The 23,258-nt window shown below is 43.5% G+C and overlaps 1 protein-coding gene across 3 annotated transcripts in view; it reads right to left on the bottom strand.

The window, feature by feature from the left end:
• Window positions 1-23,258, bottom strand: part of LOC129811279 (exosome RNA helicase MTR4) — a 68,591-nt gene that overhangs the window by 23,505 nt on the left and 21,828 nt on the right. For all 3 annotated transcript variants that reach the window (XM_055862459.1, XM_055862475.1, XM_055862467.1), the window contains exons 15-21: window positions 9,621-9,771; window positions 8,898-9,070; window positions 8,599-8,667; window positions 6,792-6,920; window positions 4,811-4,921; window positions 4,428-4,616; window positions 220-383 (exon numbers count right to left, since the gene is read on the bottom strand). In XM_055862459.1, coding sequence (XP_055718434.1) covers window positions 220-383; window positions 4,428-4,616; window positions 4,811-4,921; window positions 6,792-6,920; window positions 8,599-8,667; window positions 8,898-9,070; window positions 9,621-9,771 — 986 coding nt within the window. The remainder of the gene's footprint in view (window positions 1-219; window positions 384-4,427; window positions 4,617-4,810; window positions 4,922-6,791; window positions 6,921-8,598; window positions 8,668-8,897; window positions 9,071-9,620; window positions 9,772-23,258) is intronic.

Genomic DNA, 23,258 nt, shown 5'->3' with positions numbered 1-23,258 from the left:
CATAACCTTGCTTTTAAACAAGTTACATGATAAGATTGGGCTCGGTACATCTGCTATTGTCTGGTTTTAGATTAGAACTACCTAAGATCGACATGTATCCATGTGAATGGGATTAAATCTGACCTGGTATAGGTTTTATTCTATGTCCTGTGCTTTTCACCATTATCAAAATGCAAACTTTGGGGTAAAGCGTTACTGCTGCAGATGTTCTTTTCTTACCTGCTGATCTCACAGGCCACTCTGCCCTTCATCTCGATGACATCAGAGGAAGTAGCGAACCCCAGACGTCTCAGAACACGCTTCCTGCACTTCAGCTCGTCCATCTGCAGGACGGTCCTAGCCTTTTTCAGCTCCCGCTTGGCCGCTTTAATGTCCCCTGCAATCTGACAGACAGAGACACAGGATAACATAACTGCTTAAAACATTACCCTCTAGTAAGGATAAAGAAAATAGTCTCTGTGGATCAAAAAGGGGCTTAGGCATTGCAGAGGGCATTGCAATTGGTGCAGCAGAATTTTAAAAACATTTAAGGCCCTCATTTTTGTGTGAATTATTTCAGCATTTTTATGCCAATTTCCTGCAATTCTCGATGGAGTCAAGACACATTTTATCAGCTTTAAAGTTAATTTCCTACAATTTTACACAGAAAATGTTGCCTTTTTAAAGTAAATTTCTAAGGATTCTACATATTCTGACATGAGGTGAGAAACTGTTGCAGTTTAAGATAATTCCCTGCATTTCTCCACGGCTAATGCTGTTTTTCTGCTCAAACTTAAAAGCAATATTGTTAAATTCATATTTTTTAAATGTTCAATTACCCTGATGGTCTAGCTTTGATTTTGGTGATTGCTAGCGCACATAGATTATATCATTATAAAATGTCCTTGTTTGAAAGAAAAGCTCATATTTTGTCCATTAAAATCACATCAAATTGATCAGAAATACAGTGTAGACGTTAATGTAAATGACTATTGTAGCTGGAAATGGCAGATTTTTAAGGCTAATTGATCATTAGAAAACCCTTTTGCAATTATGTTAGCACAGCTGAAAACTGTTGTTCTGATTAAATAAGCAATAAAACTGGCCTTCAGACTAGTTGAGTATCTGGAGCATCATTATTTGTGGGATGGTTTCAGGCTCAAAACGGCCAGAAGCAAAGTACTTTCTTCTGAAACTCGTCAAATTGATAACTAGAATGCCAAAGGTCTGCAAGGCTGTAATTGCTGCAAATAGAGGATTCTTTGACGAAAGCAAAGTTTGAAGGACACAATTATTATTTAAATTAAAAATCATTATTTATAACCTTGTCAACGTCTTGACTTCCTATTCATAATTTTGCAACTCATTTCATGTATGTTTTCATGGAAAACAAGGACATTTCTAAGCGTATCACCATTATCTTTCCGACACGTTGTATCTGGTTTTAGTTTTATATTCTAAAAATGTATTTTAAATTTGTATATACAAAAAAAACTAATAGTTTGGACTTAGGCATCCAAAATATGCTTAGGCGGCCCACCCAAGTGCTTCTATGGCAGAAAAATCCCTGCTCTCAGTGCAAACAATCCTTTAAATGTGCTATTTTAATCATATAAATCAAATGTTTAAATTGTAAATAGTCCAGTGGCCATTTGATTAATTGTTCAGCAGTCTTATGGCTTGGGGGTAGGAGCAAGATTTAGTTAACAGTTAACGTCCCGTTAGTAGGATAGTCTCGTACAGAGCTAACCCAGTTCATTCTCCAGCGATTGTACGTTGGCCAATAGATCGGACGGTAGAGGCGAGTTACCCACTTGCCGCAAAAGTCTCACAAGACACCCCCATCTCCCCCCTCTGTACCTGTCTTTTCGTCACCCGAATAACGGGGATTTGGGCCTGGTTTCGGAGAAATCGTACTCTTTCGCGTCGGACTCATTAAAGAGAAAATCTTCGTCCAGTTCGAGGTGAGTAATCGCTGTTCTGATATCCAGAACCTCTTTCGGTCGTATTTTTTAAAAGTTAACCTTTATATAACTAGGCAAGTCAGTTAAGAACAAATTCTTATTTACAATGACGGCGAAACCCAGACGACGCTGGGCCAAATGTGCACCGCCCTATGGGACTCCCAATCACGGCTGGATGCGATGCAAGCTGGATTAGAACCAGGTACTGCAGTGACGCCTCTTGCACTGAGATGCAGTGTCTTAGACCACGGCGCCACTCGGGAGCCCAGTGTAGACGGTAGCAGCAACATTATGTAAAAAATAAGTTACAAACAATGCAAAAAAACTGTCTGTAGGGAGCATGTAATATAGCACAGTTGGTTAAGAGCCCGTAAAACAGCACAAAGCTGCCTTGCATGACTGAAGATGCAAACTGAGGGATGAAATCCAATCAGGACACAGCTGAGACCAACAGTGTTGGTTAACAGTCTCGGTCTGTCTTACAGGCCAGTTTGTTCCTCTCCGTCACACACCTTGTGTAACTGTAATTCTCAAGTCATGCCAAATCAAACACAGTGTGTTTGTAATCTGGTTTATAGGGCTTTGTCCCTCCCCATGCACAGATATGCACAGATATGTAATATATCTCACATACATCGATTGCGCAGAGGTCACGACCTAGGCCAGTTCTAGGAGTAGGGCCCGTTTCACACTACAGAGCTAACTTTAACCAAGCCGAGCTGTACCGGCCTGGCTACACATTCACCATATGTGCTGGAATTGAATTGGGAGAAAGGACAGTGTGGAATGGAAAATACACTGCTCAAAAAAATAAAGGGAACACTTAAACAACACAATGTAAAGTCAATCACACTTCTGTGAAATCAAACTGTCCACTTAGGAAGCAACACTGATTGACAATAAATTGCACATGCTGTTGTGCAAATGGAATAGACAAAAGGTGGAAATTATAGGCAATTAGCAAGACACCCCCCAAAACAGGAGTGATTCTGCAGGTGGTGACCACAGACCACTTCTCAGTTCCTATGCTTCCTGGCTGATGTTTTGGTCACTTTTGAATGCTGGCGGTGCTCTCACTCTAGTGGTAGCATGAGACGGAGTCTACAACCCACACAAGTGGCTCAGGTAGTGCAGTTTATCCAGGATGGCACATCAATGCGAACTGTGGCAAAAAGGTTTGCTGTGTCTGTCAGCGTAGTGTCCAGAGCATGCAGGCGCTACCAGGAGACAGGCCAGTACATCAGGAGACGTGGAGGAGGCCGTAGGAGGGCAACAACCCAGCAGCAGGACCGCTACCTCCGCCTTTGTGCAAGGAGGTGCACTGCCAGCGCCCTGCAAAATGACCTCCAGCAGGCCACAAATGTGCAGAGAGCACAAAACAAAACACTTCACCACGACAGGTTTGATACATTCACATCTAAAGGTGAAATATGTACTTACATTCTGAAATCTTGCTCTGATTTGTCATCCTAAGGGTCCCAGAAACAATGTGTCGTTATCATATGCTAAAAAGGGCCATATAGCATGCACGATCGATTTTGTATTACCACCCCTTCAACTTGCAAAGAAAGGAATCTGTGAAAATCTAACGCTAAACGTTGTTTCAACCAGTCAAATTACATTCGTATTTTTACTAATCAGACACCCTAAAATATAACCAGACTTCACTATATTGTTCGGCATTTAGTATATCCAATAGGACACCAATTTTAGTAAGGGATGACACGGGCGGTGTTCACTTGATTGACTAACTTTGTCAAACGAGCACCAATCGTGTTCAAACCAAGCTAGCTACATAGCCAATGAGCTGGGCTTTATGAGAGTATGTGGAAACCCAGTATCCGTCGCACAATCGTCCAGCAAACCTTGCGCGCCAGGAGGCTAGTTCCTCTTGGACATTCATGCAAGAATATGGCAAAGCGCGTTACGCATACCTGTGAGTTATGAAAACGAAGTGTTTTGCAAATGTTTAACTTACAATATGGCTACTAATATTGGAAAAACGAAATCAAAGTCCAAGTATATCGATTTTGGACGATAGTCTTACAGAAAAATATAATAGACAACAGCTAAATGAGAGGATGCTAACGATAGACGGTTAAGTGAAATACGAGTCTTTATATTATTTTATATTGCATCACATCCGGCCATGATTGGGAGTCCCATAGGGTGGCGTCCAATGTCGCCCGCGTTTGGCCGGGGTAGGCGTCATTGTAAATAAGAATTTGTACTGACTTGCCTAGTTAAATAAAGGTCAATTAAAAAGATTAACAGCCGTTTGGTGCTGAATGTTCTGCCAAAATGTGAGTAAGTGAATGAGAGCCAGATCCAATATTATTTTCCTCTGATACTCATCCTGTGCTTGTTTATGTCAGTACATTACTGACAGAACGTTGTATGGTTCACTGCCGCACACCGCAGTGTGGTCCTACAGGACATGAACAAACCAACCATCCAAAATAACACCACCCCACCCATCCTCACCAGGGCTTTCTTCTCACAGAGGGAGTAGACAGCCTCCAGGCTGGGGTCAGAGTGCATGGGGTGGGAGTACATCCTGTGTTCGAACGCCTCCACCTTCTGGATGATCTTCTTCAGGCCTGGGTCCTTGATGCCCATGTCATCAATGGGGTCCAGCAGGGGAACTCCGTCTGGGAAGCGCTTCTGCACCTCCTGTGTGGTGGAGAAGGGACCAGAAAATGAAGCATAAGAACAGCTTTAATGAAAGTAGAATACAATAAAACTATATATAACCGTCTAAAATGTCCCAGCCTGTTTTTGTGGAATAAAACTGATTTCCGAGTAGCTTGAGCAATAGTGTTAATGGTTGAGAAAGGCATTGATGAACACAAGGCTGTGTCTCTCACCTGTATGGATTTCAGCATGCTTTGTCTGTTGTCATAAGGCCGGAGGTCTTTGGGGATGTAGAGACGGACGGAACTGATAGAGGTCAGGAGGCGGAGCATCACAGGAACCACCTGATCGCAAAGACAAATAGTATATTATTTTATGTATACAGTTAATCTCTAAATATATTAGTATCTATTTAGTATCCAATATGGTAGCCATCATCGACTGCAGTAGGAGATCCTGAACACTTAAATGGGGGTTTTAAACTCAAAGTACAGCACTAAAATGCTATCCTGACTGCTGCTATGTCTACAAGTCTGTGGGATCTTTATCTAGGCACAAACTGAAGAACACCTGATTCAACTAATCAACCTTTCCAGTTTAAATCAAACTTGTTCCCCTAGCCTGTACTTCTAGCTAATGCAGCATAACGCATTTAGCAGGAGCCAGCCCAGAGAGCAGGACCAGGAAGTGTTTCAGTTGGAGTTTATGGGCTCCTCAGCGATATGAGACAAGAGGCAGCCAGGCAGCTGAAGCACTGTTGATCTAGACACAGAGCTCAGGAGTTTAGGACTGGTTGACAGAACTAAACAACAAGACACTGGGACTCTAAAGGGACTAGCGTACAATGGAGGAAACATGTGCCGCAACAGAAGAGGCTGTTTTAATGCATGGAATTATGTAGATCTGGGTTCAAATACCACTTGAGATCTATCAAATACTTTTTTTAAAATTATTATTATTATTATTATTTTTTTTTAATTTTATCCCCTTTTCTCCCCAATTTTCGTGGTATCTAATCGCTAGTAATTACTATCTTGTCTCATCGCTACAACTCCCGTACGGGCTCGGGAGAGACGAAGGTCGAAAGCCATGCGTCCTCCGAAGCACAACCCAACCAAGCCGCACTGCTTCTTTAACACAGCGCGCCTCCAACCCGGAAGCCAGCCGCACCAATGTGTCGGAGGAAACACCGTGCACCTGGCCCCCTTGGTTAGTGCGCACTGCGCCCGGCCCGCCACAGGAGTCGCTGGAGCGCAATGAGACAAGGATATCCCTACCGGCCAAACCCTCCCTAACCCGGACGACGCTAGCCCAATTGAGCGTCGCCCCACGGACCTCCCGGTCGCGGCCGGCTGCGACAGAGCCTGGGCGCGAACCCAGAGACTCTGGTGGCGCAGTTAGCACTGCGATGCAGTGCCCTAGACCACTGCCCCACCCGGGAGGCCCTCTATCAAAAACTTTGAGTGTATGCTTTAACCTGCCTGTAGGGCCAGGTGGTGGGCATGGTTTGTACTTTTGGGGCTGTTCTATTGGTCCATTAAGCCACGCAAACGTAAGTCAAATGTGCAGCAGCAGCTAATGAAATCAAGTAAAAAATAACACTGTGGGAGTGTGTGTGAATATGAACTCTTAACTGAAAGAGATCTAAGAGTTTGGAAGGTGTTTATATTACATGGAGGGTTACCAAACCAAATGTTTTGAACGAGGAGCATCTTTCCCAACCACACCAGTATGGTATGTTTCAATGTGAGAATGAAGGAACGTCTTAGATGGCGGTAAATTAGATACCATTTTAGAAAATTTCTCTTAAAATCAAGAGATGATGCCATAGAGATGCAATATAGCCAAAAAAATTCAATTTAATTGTGTGGTTGTTGCTTTAAGTTGAAGGGAAGCTCTCTAGGACACAGCCCAGCAGCAGCTTGACCACTAACGCCTTGGCCATGTTTGATTTCTTTCAGTCTCAAGGACAGTAACCCCTCCCATAATAATTGTGTGTGGTGTACATTCATGTTGGATTCCATCCTACTGCTGACCACCAAACTAGGAGTATACAGTGTCCAGTCGTCACAGCAATGCATACACATCGACTATTTCTCAACTATTGGGTCTCTGACCGTGTGTGAGGTCATACAGGGTCAAATGTAGTGCACTAGACTAGGGAATAGGGCGCCACTTCTGACAGAGCCATGGCATTTCCCATCATATGCACACCTGCATTTCACCCTTCTCCCCAGTGGCAGCAGGTTTAGCAGCCTCTGTAGCTGCATTCTTCACACTCTCCTGACTACAGTGGACCAGCACCTCCACCACGTACAGAGGGTCTGCATCACCTGTACTGGCCTGGAGAAGGAAACATACATACTCAACATGGGCACGACATTAAGCTGAAGGACAACACGTACATTACACAAAGGCCAAAACACAAGCGATAAACTATATCTACTTTGTAGTTACTTTAAATACTAAATGTTATGTTTTCAAAGATACTTTCTGATAACATTCAAAATAAACTCAGCAAAAAAAGAAACGTCCCTTTTTCAGGACCCTGTCTTTCAAAGATAACTCGTAAAAATCCAAATAACTTCACAGACCTTCATTGTAAAGGGGTTGAACACTGTTTCCCATGCTTGTTCAATGAACCATACACAATTAATGAACATGCACCTGTGGAACAGTCGTTAAGACACTAACAGCTTACAGACGGAAGGCAATTAAGGTCACAGTTCTGAAAACTTAGGACACTAAAGAGGCCTTTCTACCGACTCTGAAAAACACCAAAAGAAAGATGCCCAGGGTCCCTGCTCATCTGCGTGAACGTGCCTTAGGCATGCTGCAAGGAAGCATGAGGAATGCAGATGTGGCCAGGGCAATAAATTTCAATGTCCGTACTGTGAGACGTCTAAGATAGCGCTACAGGGAGACAGGACGGACAACTGATCGTCCTCGCAGAGGCAGACCACGTGTAACAACACCTGCACAGGAACGGTACATCCGAACATCACACCTGCGGGACAGGTACAGGATGGCAACAACTGCCCGAGTTACACCAGCAATGCACAATCCCTCCATCAGTGCTCAAACTGTGCTCAGTAGGCTGAGAGAGGCTGGACTGAGTGCTTGTAAGCCTGTTGTAAGGCAGGTGACCCACCCTAATAAATGGGAGTTGTCCCCGGCAACAACGTCGCCTATGGGCCCAAACCCACCGTCGCTGGAACAGACAGGACTGGCAAAAAGTGCTCTTCACTGACGAGTCGCGGTTTTGTCTCACCAGGGGTGATGGTCGGATTCGCGTTTATCGTCAAAGGAATGAGCGTTACACCGAGGCCTGTACTCTGGTGCGGGATCAATTTGGAGGTGGAGGGTCCGTCATGGTCTGGGACGGTGTGTCACAGCATCATCGGACTGAGCTGGTTGTCATTCCAGGCAATCTCAACGCTGTGCGTTACAGGGAAGACATCCTCCTCCCTCATGTGGTACCCTTCATGCAGGCTCATCCTGACATGACCCTCCAGCATGACAATGCCACCAGCCATACTGCTCATTCTGTGCGTGATTTCCTGCAAGAGAAGAATGTCAGTGTTCTGCCATGGCCAGCGAAGAGCCCGGATCTCAATCCCATTGAGCACACCTGGGACCTGTTGGATCGGAGCGTGAGGGGCTAGGGCCATTCCCCCCAGAAATGTCAGGGATCTTGTAGGTACCTTGGTGGAAGAGTGGGGTAACATCTCACAGCAAGAACAGGCATATCTGGTGCAGTCCATGAGAAGGAGATGCACTGCAGTACTTAATGCAGCTGGTGGCCACACCAGATACTGATTGTTACTTTTGATTTGGACCCCCCCCCCTTTGTTCAGGGACACATTATTCCATTACTGTTAGTCACATTTCTGTGGAACTTGTTCAGTTTATGTCTCAGTTGTTGAATCTTGTTGTGTTCATACAAATATTTACACATGTTAAGTTTTCTGAAAATAAAGTAAGAGGACGTCTCTTTTTTTGCTGAATTTATCCATATTACCTTGACGTTTGACTTCTTTGAGAAATTAACGACCACGCCCCATCCAAAGTCAACATCTTCGTTTTTGACCTGTAAAAAAGGGTCAACTCAATAGGCACATCTGTATGTTTAGCAATAACCATAATAGTTCCTTATCTTAGTTTTGCTATGTTTCCTATTTGCGGAAGCCTTATTAAACAGAACATAAAGACAAAGTAGATGGGAAATGGTGGAGCACATTTTGTCTGTGTGGTTGTGCTATATAGTAAGTATTTCAGTTGGTGGTGTTGGCTGTGGTATGAGTGCTATTTGTTTCTAACCTTGACCAGTCTACCAGGCTGGAGGAAAGGAAGGCAGTACTTGGGTTTGTGGACAAACTCTTCGATCTCTTTGCCCAGTTTAGCCAGCTGCTGGCGGATCTTATAGTAAGTGACCACACTCTCCTCGTTGGGGATCTCTATGGCGTTATACATCTTCTCCAGCTTCCCCATCTCTGTGGAGTTAAAACAGAGTTCAATCATACCCAGAGAAAAACTAGAATGGGGATTCTCGTACTCTATTCTAATTCTAAGGTGATCATAGCAAACCTAACACATTGTCCACAGCGGTGGTCAAACGACACAGAAATAGCACCTGATGTTGCCATGTACAGTGTACAAATCATTAAGAACACCGTGCTACTATTGAGATGCTTGCTTGGCGGTCAGTGCATCAATACCGGTATTTCGTAAAATACGGTATACCGCGCAGCCCTAAGTGACATCAGTAAGGGACCATAGCTATCACCTGGATTCACCTGATCAGTCTACGTCATGGAAAGAGCAGGTGTTTATGTTTTGTACACTCAGTGTAAAGAGTTCAGATGCTCAAAGATAAAACATGAATTTACAAAACTTTACTTATGCTATACTTAGCCAGACCAAATCAACAGAACATTGAATCAACTTGGTAAATTCATTTGAATAAAGCACCACTGGCAGGGGAATTCCTATTAAAGAGGATCCGAGAATTACATATAGACTTGAGAAGTTGTCTGCACTCACTCTCTACAACGCCGGGCACAGCCCTGTAGTGCTGAAACTGGTAGAAAGACTTCTCCAGCATGTACTCCGGGTTGATCTCCTCCACTCGCAACAGGTTGAGAACCATGTTGTAGGTGAGGTGGAATGCACTGTTGAGAGGGTCAGCTGAGCCCTGTGGAGAGCGGGAGGAGAGAGAGAGGAAGGTTAGACTGGTCGCTATTCAGCAGGTTGAGGACCATGTTGTAGGTGAGGTGGAACAGGAGAAGAAGTTAGACTGAGCCATACATCAAATTAATTCGATTAAGTCGAATGTATGTTTTTTGTGTGCGAATTTCCAGATTCCTTCATGGCAAGAAACAATGTTTTTTTGTATTTTCCGTTTATGTCCGCTTGTTCCCATGTTGTCTTTTTGGTCTCGTCTCCTTCGATCCTTCTGTGCACCTTCTCATTTATACCAGAGATCTGAATATAATGACGAGATGCTCATGTTTCCACCCTAATAAATGGGAGTTGTCCCAAAGGCTGAAAGGCAGGCGACAAACTTAGGTCAAAAATAAGCCCATAGAAACGCATTGGGCTTATTTGGGACAGATTCTGGCGAGAGTGAAAACTCCCGCTTCGCCTCTTCCTCTGTTTACACACACACACCAAGCCGCTCCCCCTGCCACTCACAACAACAACAGTTGAGAGATCACTTCTTCCTCTCTGTCAAGCGGTTTCAACTCGCTATTTGCATTTGGAGGTTTGGTCCAACAGAATGGGTCATATGGACACAAACACATTGAGACATTACACTGTAATAGAGAAGTTACCCTTTCTATCTACACCCTTTCTAATGTCTCAACTACTCAAAATGTGCACAGAACAGACACTACTAAAACGAAAGTATCAATGAACATTGATTCTGGAAAATGAATGCTCAGGTTGCAGTACCGCTAGCAGCTTTTTAGCCAAAGACTTTTACTAGCTGTCTAGTCTGTTCTATAAAAGTGTAATAAGCATAAAACAATTATATAAGGAATTGGTAACTTGTTCTCATTCTGAAAAATGAGGTAGGTCATTTATTTCAACATCTGAACAAATTGGACAGACTAGCATGCTGTTCAAATGGTTGAGACGTTTGTGTTCATAATTCAACTGTTCTGCCTTGTTCTCAAGTAAATAGATCAAAGTAGGCTAAACTTAGTATAAGTATAAAGTATAAGTATAAAGATTAGCTGGCTACTCACTAGCACGTGGACTTGAGAGATTGTGTATGAGACCTGTGTTCATTTTTCTATAATGCCTGCTTCAGGAAGTATTTTCATAGACTTAAACAGAAAAGCAGGTTAAACTATTTGATTAAATAATATTCTTAGTGGGGCTTATATTTAACCTAAAAAAGATTGTACATGAGATATACACTACATGGCCAAAAGTGTGTGGACACCTGCGAATCGAACATTCTAAAATCATGGACATTCATTTGGAGTTGGTCCCCCCTTTGCTGTGATAACAGCCTCCACTCTTCTGGGAAGGCTTTCCACTTGATGTTGAAACATTGCTGCGGGAATTGCTTCCATTCAGCCACAAGAGCATTAGTGAGGTCGGGCGCTAATGTTGGGCAATTAGGCCTGGCTTGCGTTCTGCACTCCAATTCATCCCAAAGGTGTTCAAATGTTTATTTCACCTTTATTTAACCAGGTAGGCTAGTTGAGAACAAGTTCTCATTTACAACTGCGACCTGGCCAAGATGAAGCAAAGCAGTTCGACACATACAACAGTTACACAAGGAATAAACAAACATACAGTCAATAATACAGTAGGGAAAAAGTCTATATACAGTGAGTGCAAATGAGGTAAGATAAGGTAGGTAAGGCAATAAACAGGCCATAGTGGCGAGGTAATTACGATATAGTAATTAAACACAGGAGCGATAGATGTGCAGAAGATGAACGTGCAAGTAGATACTGGGTTGAAAAATAAATAAACACAGTATGGGGATGAGGTAGTTGGATGGGCTATTTACAGATAGGCTACGTACAGGTGCAATGATCTGTGAGCTGCTCTGACAGCTGGTAATTGAAGTTAGTGAGGGAGATATGAGTCTCCAGCTTCAGTGATTTTTACAGTTCGTTCCAGTCCTTGGCAGCAGAGAACTGGAAGGAAAGGCAGCCAAAGGAGGAATTGGCTTTGGGGGTAACCAGTGAAATATGCCTGCTGGAGCAGGTGCTGCGGGTGGGTACTGCTATGGTGACCAGTGAACTGAGATAAGGCAGGGTTTTACCTAGCAAAGACTTGTAGATGACCTGGAGCCAGTGGGTTTGGCGATGAAGCGAGGGCCAGCCAACGAGAGCATTCAGGTCGCAGTGGTGGGTAGTATATGGGGCTTTGGTGACAAAACAGATGGCACTGTGATAGTCTGCATCCAATTTGCTGAGTAGAGTGTTGGAGGCTATTTTGTAAATGACGTCGCTGAAGTCGAGGATCGGTAGGATAGTCAGCTTTACGAGGGTATGATTGCCAGCATGAGTGAAGGTTGCTTTTTGCGAAATAGGAAGCCAATTCTAGACTTAATCTTGGATTGGAGATGCTTAATGTAGGTCTGGAAAGTTTACAGTCTAACCAGACACCTTGGTACGTGTAGTTGTCCACATATTCTAAGTCAGAACCGTCCAGAGTAGTGATGCTGAACGGGCGGGCAGGTGCAGGCAGCGATCGATTGAAGAGGATGCATTTTGTTTTTACTTGTATGTAAGAGCAGTTGGAGGCCACAGAATAAGAGTTGTCTGGCATTGAAGCTCGTCTGGAGGTTAGTTAGCACAGTGTCCAAAGAAGGGCCAGATTTATACAGAATGGTGTCGTCTGCGTAGAGGTAGATCAGAGAAGCACCAGGAGCAAGAGCGACATCATTGATGTATACAGAGAAGAGAGTCAGCCCGAGGATTGAACCCTGTGGCACCCCCATAGAGACTGCAAGAGGTCCGGACAACAGGCTCTCCAATTTGACGCACTGAACTCCATCAGAGAAGTAGTTGGTGAACCAGACGAGGCAGTCATTTGAGAAACCAAGGCTGTCGAGTCTGCCAAAAGAATGAGGTGATTGACAGAGTCGAAAGCCTTGGCAAGGTCGATGAATATGGCTGCACAGTATTGTCTCCTATCGATGGCAGTTATGATATGGTTTAGGACCTTGAGCGTGGCTGAGGTGCACCCATGACCAGCTCGGAAACCAGATTGCATAGCGGAAAAGGTACGGTGGGATTCAAAATGGTCGGTGATCTGTTTGTTAACTTGGCTTTCGAAGACCTTGGAAAGGCAGGGTAAGATTGATTATAGGTCTGTATCAGTTTGGGTCTAGAGTGTCTCCCCCTTTGAAGAAGGGGGCTGACTGTGGAAGCTTTCCAATCTTTGGGGATCCCAGATGATACGAAAGAGGTTGAACAGGCTAGTAATAGGGGTTGCAACAATTTCGGCAGATCATTTTAGAAAGAGAGGGTCTAGAGTGTCTAGCCCAGGTGATTTTGTAGGGGTCCAGATTTTGTAGCTCTTTCAGAACATCAGCTATCTGGATTTGGGTGTAGGAGAATTGGGGAGGCTCGGGGGAGTTGCAGGGCTGTTGACCGGGGTAGGGGTAGCCAGGTAGAAAGCATGGACAGCCGTAGAAAAACGCTTTTTGAAATTCTCAATTATCATGGATTTATTGGTGGTGACAGTGTTTCCTAGCCTCAGTGTTGTGGGCAGCTGGGATGAGGTGTTCTTATTCTCCATGGACTTTACAGTGTCCCAGAACTTTTGAGTTTGTGCTACAGGATGCAAATTTCTGTTTGAAAAAGCTAGCCTTAGCTTTCCTAACTGCCTGTGTATATTGGTTCCTAACGTCCCTGAAAAGTTGCATACCACAGGGGATATTTGATGCTAGTGCAGTGTGCCACAGGATGTTTTTGTGCTGGTCAAGGGCAGTCAGGTCTGGAGTGAATCAAGGGCTATACATCTGTTCCTGATGTTTTTGAATGGGGCATGCTTATTTAAAATGGTGAGGAAGGCACTTAAAGAATAACAAGGCATCTTCAAACTGATGGGATGAGGTCAATATCCTTCCAGGATACACGGGCCAGGTCGATTAGAAAGGCCTGACCCTGAAGTGTTTTAGGGAGCGTTTGACAGTGATGAGGGGTGGTCGTTTTGACCGCAGACCCATTACAGATGCAGGCAATGAGGCAGTGATCGCTGAGATCTTGGTTGAAGACAGCAGAGGTGTATTTGGAGGGAAAGTTGGTTAGGATGATATCTATGAGGGTGCCCGTGTTTACGGATTTGGAGTTGTACCTGGTAGGTTCATTGATCATTTGTGTGAGATTGAGGGCATCAAGCTTAGATTGTAGGATGGCCGGGGTGTTAAGCATGTCCCAGTTTAGGTCACCTAGCAGCACAAGCTCTGAAGATAGGTGGGGGGGAAATCAATTCACATATGGTGTCCAGGGCACAGCTGGGGGCAGAGGGTGGTCTATAGCAAGCGACAACGGTGAGAGACTTGTTTCTGGAAAGGTGGATTTTTTGAAGTAGAAGCTCAAATTCTTTGGGTACAGACCTGGATAGTAAGACAGAACTCTGCAGGCCATCTCTGCAGTAGATTGCAACTCCGCCCCCTTTGACAGTTGTATCTTGTCGGAAAACGTTATAGTTAGGGATGGAAATTTCAGGGTTTTTGGTGGTCTTCCTAAACCAGGATTCAGACACGGCTAAGACATCCGGATTGGCAGTGTGAGCTAAAGCAGTTTATAAAACAAACTTAGGGAGGATGCTTCTGATGTTAACATTAGAGGTCAAACGATTAATTATAATGGCCAATTAATTAGGGCCGATTTCAAGTTTTCCTAACAATCGGTAATCTGCATTTTTGGACACCGATTGTGGCCAATTACATTGCACTCCACGAGGAGACTGCGTGGCAGGCTGACTACCTGTTACGCGAGTGCCGCAAGAAGCAAAGGTAAGTTGCTAGCTAGCATTAAACTTATCTTATAAAAAACAATCAATCTTAACATAATCACTAGATAACTACACATGGTTGATGATATTACTAGTTTATCTAGCTTGTCCTGCTATGCATATAATCGATGCAGTGCCTGTTAATTTCTCATCGAATCACAGCCTACTTCGCCAAACGGGTGATTATTTAACAAGCGCATTCGCGAAAAAAGCACTGTCATTGCACCAATGTGTACCTAACCATAAACATCAATGCCTTTCTTTAAAATCAATACACAAGTATATATTTTTAAACCTGCATATTTTGTTAATATTGCCTGCTAACATGAATTTCTTATAACAAGGGAAATTGTGTCACTTCTCTTGCGTTCCGTGCAAGCAGTCAGGGTATATGCTGCAGTTTGGGTCGCCTGGCTCATTGCGAACTGTGTGAAGACCATTTAATCCTAACAAAGAGAGTAATAAATTTGCCAGAATTGTACATAATTATGACATAACATTTAAGGTTGTGCTACGTAACAGCAATATTTAGACTTAGGGATGCCACCCGTTAGATAAAATACGTAACTGTTCCGTATTTCACTGAAAGAATAAACGTTTTGTTTTCGAAATGATAGGTCATTATTATGGTCAAATCTGGAAACTAAGGCTCATATTTCTGTGTTATGTTATAAGTCTATGATTTGATAGAGCAGTCTGACTGAGCGGTGGTAAGCAGGAGCAGGCTCGTAAGCATTCATTCAAACAGCACTTTCGTGCGTTTGCCAGCAGCTCTTCGCTGTGCTTCAAGCATTGAGCTGTTTATGACTTCAAGCCGATCAACTCCTGAGATTAGGCTGGTCTAACCGATGTGAAATGGCTAGCTAGTTAGTGGGGTGCGCGCTAATAGCATTTCAAATCAGTGACATCACTTGCTCTGAGACCTTGAAGTAGTTGTTCCCCTTGCTCTGCAAGGCTTTTGTGGAGCGATGGGTAACAATGCTTCGAGGGTGGCTGTTGTCGATGTGTTCCTGGTTCGAGCCCAGGTAGGGGCGAGGAGAGGGACGGAAGCTATACTGTTACACTGGCAATACTATAGGGCCTATAAGAACATCCAATAGTCAAAGGTGTATGAAATACAAATGGTATAGAGAAAAATAGTGTTATAATTCCTATAATAACTACAACCTAAAACTTCTTATCTGGGAATATTGAAGACTCATGTTAAAAGGAACCACCAGCTTTCATATGTTCTCACTTTCTGAGCAAGGAACTTAAACATTAGCTTTTTTACATTGCACATATTGCACTTTTACTTTCTTCTCCAACACTTTGTTTTTGCATTATTTAAACCAAATTGAACATGTTTCATTATTTATTTGAGGCTAAATTGATTTTATTGATGTATTATATTAAGTTAAAATAAGTGTTCATTCAGTATTGTTGTAATTGTCATTATTATAAATAAATAAAAAAATTGGCCAATTAAATCGGTATCAGCTTTTTTGGTCCTCCAATAATCGGTATTGGTATCGGCGTTGAAAAATCATAATCGGTTGACCTCTAGTTAACATGCATGAAACCAAGGCTTTTACGGTTACAGAAGTCAACAAATGAGTGCCTGGGGAATGGGAGAGGAGCTAGGCACTGCAGGGCCTGGATTAACCCCTACATCACCAGAGGAACAGAGGAGGAGTAGGATAAGGGTACGGCTAAAAGGCTATAAAAACTGGGCGTCTAGTACGTTCGGAACAGAGTAAAAGGAGCAGGTTTCTGGGCGCGATAGAATAGATTCAAGGCATAATGTACAGAAAAAGGTATTACCACGTTAATACAGTGGAGGTAAACCTAGGCATAGAGTGACGATGAGAGAGATATTGTCTCTAGAAACATAATAACCAGGTGATGTCACCGCATGTGTGGGAGGTGGAACTGAAGGGTTAGCTAAGGCATATTGAGCAATGGACAAGGCATATTAACATTAGGGAGAGGCATGCGTAGCCGAGTGATCATAGTGGTCCAGTGAGTAGTTAAGCTGGCTGGAGACTAGAGGTCGACCAATTATGATTTTTCAACGCCGATACCGATTATTGGAGGACCAATAAAGCCGATACCGATTAAATCGGCCGATAAAAAAAAAAATGATCATGACAATTACAACAATACTGAATGAACACTTATTTTAACTTAATATAATACATCAATAAAATCAATTTAGCCTCAAGTAAATAATGAAACATGTTCAATTTGGTTTAAATAATGCAAAAACAAAGTGTTGGAGAAGAAAGTAAAAGTGCAATATGTGCTATGTAAGAAAGCTAACGTTTCAGTTCCTTGCTCAGAACATGAGAACATATGAAAGCTGGTGGTTCCTTTTAACATGAGGCTTCAATATTCCCAGGTAAGAAGTTTTAGGTTGTAGTTATTATAAAAATTATAGGACTATTTCCCTCTATACCATTTGTATTTCATTAACCTTTGACTATTGGATGTTCTTATAGGCACTTTAGTATTGCAAGTGTAACAGTATAGCTTCCGTCCCTCTCCTCGCTCCTACCTGGGTTCGAACCAGCAACACAATGACAACAGCCACCATCGAAGCAGCGTTACCCATGCAGAGCAAGGGGAACAACCACGAGAAGGCTCAGAGCGAGTGATGTTTGAAACGCTATTAGCGCGCGCTAACCAGCTAGCCATTTCACTTCGGTTACACCAGCCTCATCTCGGGAGTTGATAGGTTTGAAATCATAAACAGCGCAATGCTTGACGCACAACGAAGAGCTGCTGGCAAAACGCACGAAAGTGCTGTTTGAATTAATGTTTACGCGCCTGCTTCTGCATACCACCGCTCAGTCAGATACGTGTATGCTCAGTCAGATATGCAAAACAGCAGGCCACAAATGTGCATGTGTCTGCTCAAACGGTCAGAAACAGACTCCATGAGGCTGGTATGAGGGCCCGACGTCCACAGGTGGGGGTTGAGCTTACAGCCCAACACCATGCAGGACGTTTGGCATTTGCCAGAGAACACCAAGATTGGCAAATTCGCCACTGGCGCCCTGTGCTCTTCACAGATGAAAGCAGCTTCACACTGAGCACATGACAGACGTGACAGAGTCTGGAGACGCCCTGGAGAACGTTCTGCTGCCTGCAACATCCTCCAGCATGACCAGTTTGGCGGTGGGTCAGTCATGGTGCGGGGTGGCATTTCTTTGTGGGGCCGCACAGCCCTCCATGTGCTCGCCAGAGGTAGCCTGACTGCCATTAGGTACCGAGATGAGATCCTCAGACCCCTTGTGAGACCATATGCTGACACATGCACATTTGTGGCCTGCTGGAGGTCATTTTGCAGGGCTCTGGCAGTGCTCCTCCTTGCACAAAGGCGGAGGTAGCGGTCCTGCTGCTGTGTTGTTGCCCTCCTACGGCCTCCTCCACGTCTCCTGATGTACTGGCCTGTCTCCTGGTAGCGCCTCCATGCTCTGGACACTACGCTGACAGACACAGCAAACCTTCTTGCCACAGCTCGCATTGATGTGCCATCCTGGATGAGCTGCACTACCTGAGCCACCTGTGTGGGTTGTAGACTCCGTCTCATACTACCACTAGAGTGAAAGCACCGCCAGCATTCAAAAGTGACCAAAACATCAGCCAGGAAGCATAGGAACTGAGAAGTGGTCTGTGGTCACCACCTGCAGAACCACTCCTTTATTGGGGGTGTCTTGCTAATTACCTATAATTTCCACCTGTTGTCTATTCCATTTGACAATAAACTTTACATGCTGTTGTGCAATCAGTGTTGCTTCCTAAGTGGACAGTTTGATTTCACAGAAGTGTGATTGACTTGGAGTTACATTGTGTTGTTTAAGTGTTCCCTTTATTTTTTGGAGCAGTGTATATTAAAAAAAATAAAAGAAATCGGCGCCCAAAAATACCGATTTCCGATTGTTATGAAAACTTGAAATCGGCCTTAATTAAATAGCCCATTCCGATTAATCGGTCAACCTCTACTGGAGACATGGCGATTCAGGTCAGGGCTTTGTGGAGACCAGTCAAGTTCTTCCACACTAGGGCTGACCCCAATTAGTCAACTGGTCGATAGGCTGTTGGTCGACCAAGATGTTTTTTGTAGAGCAGTAGCAAATATATCCGCATCGCCATGACCCTTCTAAACGCAAAAATGCGGAGGGCTGTGTGTAGCTCCGCTTTGACATGGTTTATGGTAGGTGGGAGCGGTACATCCTATATAAACACAAACTCACATCCTAAACAACTTCCTTCACAACAGCTCTGCACTGCAAAGTGCAAGAAGTATAAATGCCCTGACTTTTGCAGAGGCGATATAACAGTAAATGCTGACGTCGGATTGATCATGTACACAGATACACTTCTCTCTAGGAATGTACTCTCCTCTAACAATTTGTGTACATTCATTGTTTCATAACTTCATTGTTGTGTGAATTGTTTGCGTTTGATTCTTACTGTATATCAATTCCCCGTTACATATATCACCGGAAGTACAGTTACCATTCATTCTTTTAATTGATGTTTTCTTGGTTACAGTCATTTCTGTTAAAGCATTCAATATAATTCCTTTTACCCTTCTCATTGTCGGAGTGGATACATTTCTTTGCACAACGATGAGTATGGACGCGCACCTGATTATGCTTACAAGTAGGCCTGCATGTAAATATAGGGATCTGATAGTATTTCTGATTGGCTTAAACCACAACCACTAATGAGCTGTGGAGCTTCTCAAAGTAATGTTTTCTTCAACTCAAACAGCAAGCAAACAAAGTCTGTTTTTACATCCATTGAGAATGATAAGTTCCTGAATGTATTTGAAAACATCTATCCAGCCCTCTGCCTTTCAATAACCACTCAGGGTGAAAGGGAAAAATGTAACGCTCTGATCCAGTTAAAACGCCATAAGAAGTAATCAGGTGGGCTTATTTTATCAGTGCTCGGCTTGGACTGAAAGATTGCGGTACTCATTTCGGGTGCTGGTACGGTTTATATTTAGTTGCAGGAGCTTCAATAAGAGGAACAGGAGCTCAAGCAGTAGAACATTTGAGGTGGTGTTGGTATTCAGCTCTGGTGAGCTCCTGCCCAAGTCAAGCACTGCTTCTTATCCCTTGCACAAATAGCCTACAACTGTGTCTGTTCCGAGCTCACTGGTGCTGGAAACTGAAGGCCCAGAATATTTTACACAATGTTGCAAATTTGCTAGTGCAAGCTTCAGGCTGGACCGAAATGAATAGTTGATACAATATTTCATGTTTGTTGGAGACAGGCCATGTGTAGCCAATGTGATTTATAAAGACATGTATTTTTTTTTAAATCAGGATGTTTTCTACCCACAGGCTGCAGTTATTTGTTGGCTTTATGTAGGCTATTTTTCCATAGCTGGCAATGGCAATAGAATTAACTTTTAAAATTGTATCATTTTCATTTAGATTTGGATAGAATTTCCATTAACCTCATGACAATGATTTTAAGATAAGACGGTATTATAAATTAAATGAAAATGTGCATTTGAAAACCATAATTTGCACGCACATCGGTAAAAATGGTAAGATAAATTGGCATTCCACATGACATAGTTTCCCGATTCCTTGTGTAGCCTATTACTGGCAACTTCAGGAGAGTAACGGCAGAATCTGGCAAAGCCAGCGGGGCAGGAGGAGAATGGTCGGGACATGTATAGTTTCTTTTACTGATCTCTGGCTCCCGAGTCATTTGTGTCTTAATTCATCAAACAGTGAGCTTAAAGACACATGTTTAAAAATTGACGAACCGGTTGGACCTCGCCTTGTGCACGGGAGCACTGTCATGCTGAAACAGGAAAGGGCTTTCCCCAAATTGTTGCCACAGAGTAGGAAGCACAGAATAGCCTAGAATGTCATTGTATGCTGTAGCGTTAAGATTGCCCTTCCCTGGAACTAAGGGGCCTATCCCGAACATTGGAAAACAGCCCCAGACAATTATTCCTCCTCCTCCAAACTTTACAGTTGGCACGATGTAGTCAGGCAGATAGCGTTCTCCTGGCAACAGCCACACGCGGTTTCGTCCGTCAGACTGCCAGATGGTGAAGTGTGATTCATCACTCCAGAGAAAGCGTTTCCACTGCTCCAGAGTCCAATGGCACAGAGCTTCACACCACACAAGCCGACGCTTGGCATTGCGCATGGTGATCTTAGGCTTGTGTGAGGCTGCTCGGCCATGGAAACCCATTTCATCAAGCTACCGACGAACAGCTCTCGTGCTGACATTGCTTCGAAAGGCAGTTTGGAACTTGGTAACGAGGGTTGCAACCGAAAACAGGCAATTTTTACGCACTACGTGTTTCAGCACTCGGTGGTCCCATTCTGTGAGCTTATGTTGCTTACCACCTCACGGCTGATATGTTGTTGCTCCTAAACGTTTCCACTTTCCCAATAACAGCACATACAGTTGACCAGGGCAGCTCTAGGATTGCAGAAATTTGACGAAGTGACTTGTTGGAAAGGTGGCATCCTATGACAGTGCCACATTGAAAGTCACTGAGCTTTTCAGTAAGGCCATCCTCCTACCAAAGTTTGTATATGGAGATTGCATGGCTGTGTGCTCGATTTTATACACCTGTCAGCAACGGGTGTTGCTGAAGAAGCTGAATCCACCCATTTGAAGGCGTGTCCACATACTTTTGTATCTACAGCGCATTCAGAAAGTATTCAGACCCCTTCCCCACATGTTACCTTACAGCCTTATTCTAAAATGGATTAAATATGTTTTTCCCCCTCAATCTACACACAATACCCCATAACGACAAAGCGAAAACAGGTTAGAATTTTTGCACATTTAAAAAATAACCTATTTACGTAAGTATTTCAGACCTTTTACTATGAGATTCAAAATTGAGCTCTGGTACATCCTGTTTCCATTGATCATCCTTGAGATGTTTCTACGACTTGGAGTCCACCTGTGGTAAATTCAATTCATTGGACATGATTTGGAAAGGCACTGTTTATATAAAAAGGTCCCACAGTTGACAGTGCATGTCAGAGCAAAAACAAAGCCATGATGTTGAAGGAATTGTACGTAGAGGTCCGAGACAGGATTGTGTCGAGGCACAGATCTGGGGAAAGGTAACAAAACAATGTCTGCAGCATTGAAGGTCCACAAGAACAGTGGCCTCCATCATTCGCAAATGGAAGAAGTTTGGAACCACCACGACTTAAAGCTGGCGGCCCCGCCTAACTGAGCAATCGGGGGGAGAAGGACCTTGATCAGGGAGGGGACCAAGAACCAGATGTCACTGACAGAGCTCCACTGTGGAGATGAGAACCTTCCAAAAGGACAACCATCTCTGCAGCACTCCACCAATCAGGCCTTTATGGTGGAGTGGCCAGACAGAAGCCACTCCTCAGTAAAAAAGGCACATGACAGCCTGCTTGGAGTTTGCCAAAAGGCGCCTAAAGGACTCTCTGGAGGAAACCTGGCACCATCCCTACAGTGAAGCATGGTGGTGGCAGCATCATGCTTTGGGATTGTTTTTCAGCGGCAGGGGAAAGATGAACACAGAAAAGTACTGAGAGATCCTTGATGAAAACCTGCTCCAGAGCACTCAGGATCCTAAGCACACAGCCAAGACAACACAGGAGTGGCTTTGGAACAAGTCTCTGAATGTCCTTGAGAGGCCCAGCCAGAGCCCAGACTTGAACCCGATCGAACATCTCGAGAGAGCTGAAAATAACTGTGCAGCGACACTCCCCATCTAACCTGACAGAGCTTGAGAGGATCTGCAGAGAAGAATGGGAGAAACTCCCCAAATACAGGTGTGCCAAGCTTGAAGCGTCATACCCAGAAGACTCAAGGCTGTAATCGCTGCCAAAGGTGCTTCAACAAAGTACTGAATACTTATGTAAATGTTATATTTCAGTACATGTTTTTTTTATATATCTGTAAAAATGTATGAAACCTGTTTTGCTTTGTCATTATATAGGGTATTGTGTATAGATTGATGAGATAAATCTATTTTAGAAGGCTGTAAAGTAACAAATTGTGGAAAAGTCAAGGGGTCTGAATTCTTTCCGAATGCAGTGTATAGTGTATATTGTGAATCACCCATAAGTTTGAAAATAATCTTATATGATTTCTAGGCCATATCACCCAGTCCTAAGAATATGGTCATTCAGTAGACATACTGTCATAAGGAATAATGAGTAACTCGGTGAACATACGGTAGAGAAGACCAAGTCATGCTGTTCAATTTCAGATCAACTGACTAAATTGAAATGAAGGGTTTGACTACAACCCCAAATCAATGCATGTCATAAGGAGAGCTGAGCATCTCATGGTACAGTTTAAACTGAACAGATCTTGAATCAGTTAAACATTGTCATCACGTCTTACTCTGACAACTCCTGTGGTGAGAGAATGAAACACGAACATGGAGTTTGACCCTCCCATTGAAATCAATACCAGCTGTTGGTGAGGGACTTAAAGGGGCAATCAGCAGTTGCTACATTCATTTCCAGAGTTCTAAATTAATGATATATACCCATTGATTATTTTAGAACATAACTTCTAAATGCCTCATGAGCTGCCACACTCCATCAGAACCCAAAATATAAGCTTGTTTTACTCCAATGTTAGTAAACAATGTACATGTAAACAAACCAAATATAGCCTGAAAAACACGCATCCATATCTTTATGAATTTATGAGTGG

This window comes from Salvelinus fontinalis, chromosome 2 (assembly GCF_029448725.1).
Source record: "Salvelinus fontinalis isolate EN_2023a chromosome 2, ASM2944872v1, whole genome shotgun sequence".
In the NCBI taxonomy this organism is placed as follows: Eukaryota; Metazoa; Chordata; class Actinopteri; order Salmoniformes; family Salmonidae; genus Salvelinus; species Salvelinus fontinalis.
The sequence above is the reverse complement of the archived record's forward strand: the minus strand, read 5'-3'. Positions and strand labels throughout refer to the sequence as shown.